Raw genomic sequence first — 3,197 nt, forward strand, 5'->3', positions numbered from 1 at the left:
TAGGACTCCAGCAGGAACAGACCCGGAGGAAGATTCCTCTGAGGTTTCTGAGCAAAGAGGAGGTTCGTGGAGTTTTTTTTAGTGATCTAAATAGGGTTATACTTCAGGATCATTGTAGTCACGGTGGAATAAATGAGCTCACAAGTAGCTATTTTGCATAATTCAAATGTGTGTTAGCTGCAATTGTCTAATTATTGGCAGGCAGATCATGGGCGGTTGTTGTTGTTGGTGAATGGTTTTCACAGCCCCAAAATTATGGTGATAACATTTAGCAATAATAACAGATACATTTACTGTGTTGGCTGCTAACTGCTGTCTGTCTGGTCTGATTACAGTCAAAATAGCCATTTAGCCAACAGTTTGATATAGTATGTTTAAGAAAAAGTGACCTTTGTGTGACCTTTTGTTCACATTGATCTGATGATGAGCTGTCAATCTGACCAAGCTTAAAACAACACTGACTATTGTTAATTTCTTTTGTGAAAAAAAAACAACAAAAAACAATCAAAGCATCTTAACATTTGGCTACAGTGGTTAGCATGACAGATGATGAAATAAATCTCATTAATTCATTAATAAATTATTTATTTGAAAGGAATAACTCAGTGGATAAGCTGTAGATCTTATCCATCCAAGAGGCTTCTTCAGTTCAGTTCTGTTAACAGTTCTGGCACAGGAAGTATAACATCAGGAACATGAGAACATATGAGGCTGTCACTTCACTGTTTGTTTGTTTAAAATCTTTCCTGTTGGTAAGTTTGTGAATTGCGTTGTTTCACCTGATGTTCGTCTCGCTGTTCGTCGCCTTCTAACTCCTGCACTTCTCGCACAGCTCCTGCAGGGGGAGGAGAGCCTTTTGAACCTCATGATGGAGAACTCCATGCAGTCCACCTGGAAGACGCCACAGCTCGGTCGCAAACGTGGAGGCAACAAGCCCCGTGGCCGTGGTCAGACCTCCGCCCCGGCCCAGAAGCTTCATTCGGCGTCGGTCATATCCACCTCAAGCAGCCCCTCCACTGCAGAAAACCTCTGGGCGGGAGCAGCCGAGGAAAAGTCTGGCCAGGTGGGACGGAGAGGGGAAAAGTCCCGAGGATCATCGAAGGCCCTGCAGCACCATCACCACCACAAGAACAGGACGTCTGACCTCCAGGGCGACCCTTCACCGCAGCCACCCATCTCCAAAATGGATTCATGTCACATCTCAGAGGACCGTGGTCCGTGGGACAGCGTCAGAGGTGGAAACGGTGTCACATCGGGGGCTGGATCTGTTTTCACCACAAGGTCATCCCCGCCGCCAGCCTCGAGCCACATTGTCGCGGGAGGCGACGCGCTCTGCGTCAGAGCTTCACGCATGCGTCTGCCACGCCATGGAAAATCAAAAGGGAGGAGCGTCAACGGAGGCGGAGCTATCGGGAGTCTGGAGTCAACGGAACTGCAGCTCACGGGGAAGGACATGTCCCTGACGGATGCTCCAGAGACCGATGGGTACTTCTCTGACGGCGAGCAGAGCGATTCAGACACGCACTCTGGCCGACGTAAGCTCCGCTTGTCGCAGTTGCATTCTGGGAACGAGGACCTGTTGAGGAGAAGCGTGCTGGCGTCCTAAGGTTTCCGAGACTCCATTCCACACACAGACATCCACACTGAGTCTCAGCGGGTCGTTGATCTGTGGCCCAGAAAATCTGAAACAAACCACGTCTGGATGGGTTTGTTCAACCAAATTCCTGTCACGTTCACCAACAGAGAATATCCGCGGGATTTGAATGTAGCCATTTTCCTGGTTGATCAGCAGAGCTTCTCCCCCTGGACTGTACTGCGATACCTTCAAGTAAATAGGAAAGAAACATTACTGTTTTTTGTTTTTGTCTTTCAGATTCAGATTCTAATTCTGGGTGTTGAAGTACCCTGTTCTGGCCTCATGTCTGTGGTATCTGTCAGAACAAACACTTTGGGGCATTATTATTATTGTACCTATTGTTCTAGCTGGTTTCAGGGTCTGCTTCCTGTTTGGTCCCTCACGGCCTGAGATCCATCCCACAACTTCTTGTTTCCTTCAATATGATTGATGGTATGAAAGACAATTTCACACTAGAGTTGTTCGCAAACTGTGTGTGGAGGTGAAGTAAGACAGCCTTGAAAAGCACAAGTAGTCATTAGAGCTGTAATGTAAGCACTTGTGTGGGAAATAGAAGCTTATTCAGAGTTGAGGTCGATTCCCTTGCCTCTGTTTCAAAAACCCCATTCACAATTTTGTCCCTGCGGAAAAAGCAGAAGTAGATTTTTTTTTTTTTTGATTACTTTGTGAAAGTGGAAATTGACCTCAACCCTGGCTCGTTCCTTTTGTCACACAGAGACAAAGACATAGAAACTCCGTTAGCTGACACCAACTGATTTTCTTCGAGTCATTCTCCAACTGTTTTCATTGTTTTCTTTTTTCGGTTCATTTTTTTTTCAAGCCCAGATTTTTTTGCAATTTTTCGGTTCATTTTTTTTTTCAAGCCCAGATTTTTTTGCGCGATAACCATTTTCGAAACACCATAGAAACTCTGTGCCTTCTGTTGCTTACCCCGCGCCCCTGCTTTCACTTTTTTAATCGAACCAAACAATCACTAAGTAGATCAATTAGCCTTCTTTTCAATCAGACTTGGAACAATCAAACCAAAAGGAAATCCTATCGGAATGGTTACTGGTGTAGCCAGCAGCTCCTTGTCACCTTAACAATTGTCTAGTGCCTGAAACAAGGATCTAAACGCAGCATTTGCCAATAATCAACAAAGCTTCTGTGATGCTTATCAAAGCAGAGCCACAACTGTACTATCGGTGCAAAGAGCTGCCTACTGTTCTGTGCCCCCACAGTGTGATCACAGCAGTTAACAGCCATGGAGGGGCGGAGCTTGGGCCACATCCAAACAGTAGGAGCAACACTTAGTTTTATTTTTTAAATTATAGCCAATAACTGAATGTTTACATACATATTGAGCCATTATTTAACGTACCTGGTTAAAAACAGCCAATACATACATTATTTGCAAATTCTACTCTTGGCATAAATTTTACGGCACAGTTAATCATTCATGGTATGAGTATGCAGGAATTGGTTTCAATTTTATAAATCAAAATTATATATATATACATATATACATATACATATATATATATACATATATATATATATATATATATATATATATATATAC

The 3,197-nt window shown here is 43.7% G+C and overlaps 1 protein-coding gene across 1 annotated transcript in view; it reads left to right on the forward strand.

Moving 5' to 3' along the window:
• The window catches only part of jade2 (jade family PHD finger 2), a 131,285-nt gene extending 128,927 nt beyond the window's left edge, over nucleotides 1-2,358 (forward strand). The window contains 1 exon segment of the mRNA XM_008332321.3: nucleotides 828-2,358. Coding sequence (XP_008330543.3) covers nucleotides 828-1,606 — 779 coding nt within the window. The 3' untranslated portion in view covers nucleotides 1,607-2,358.
• The last annotated feature ends 839 nt before the right edge of the window (nucleotides 2,359-3,197 follow it).

This window comes from Cynoglossus semilaevis, chromosome 19, assembly GCF_000523025.1.
Source record: "Cynoglossus semilaevis isolate Cse_v1.0 chromosome 19, Cse_v1.0, whole genome shotgun sequence".
In the NCBI taxonomy this organism is placed as follows: Eukaryota; Metazoa; Chordata; class Actinopteri; order Pleuronectiformes; family Cynoglossidae; genus Cynoglossus; species Cynoglossus semilaevis.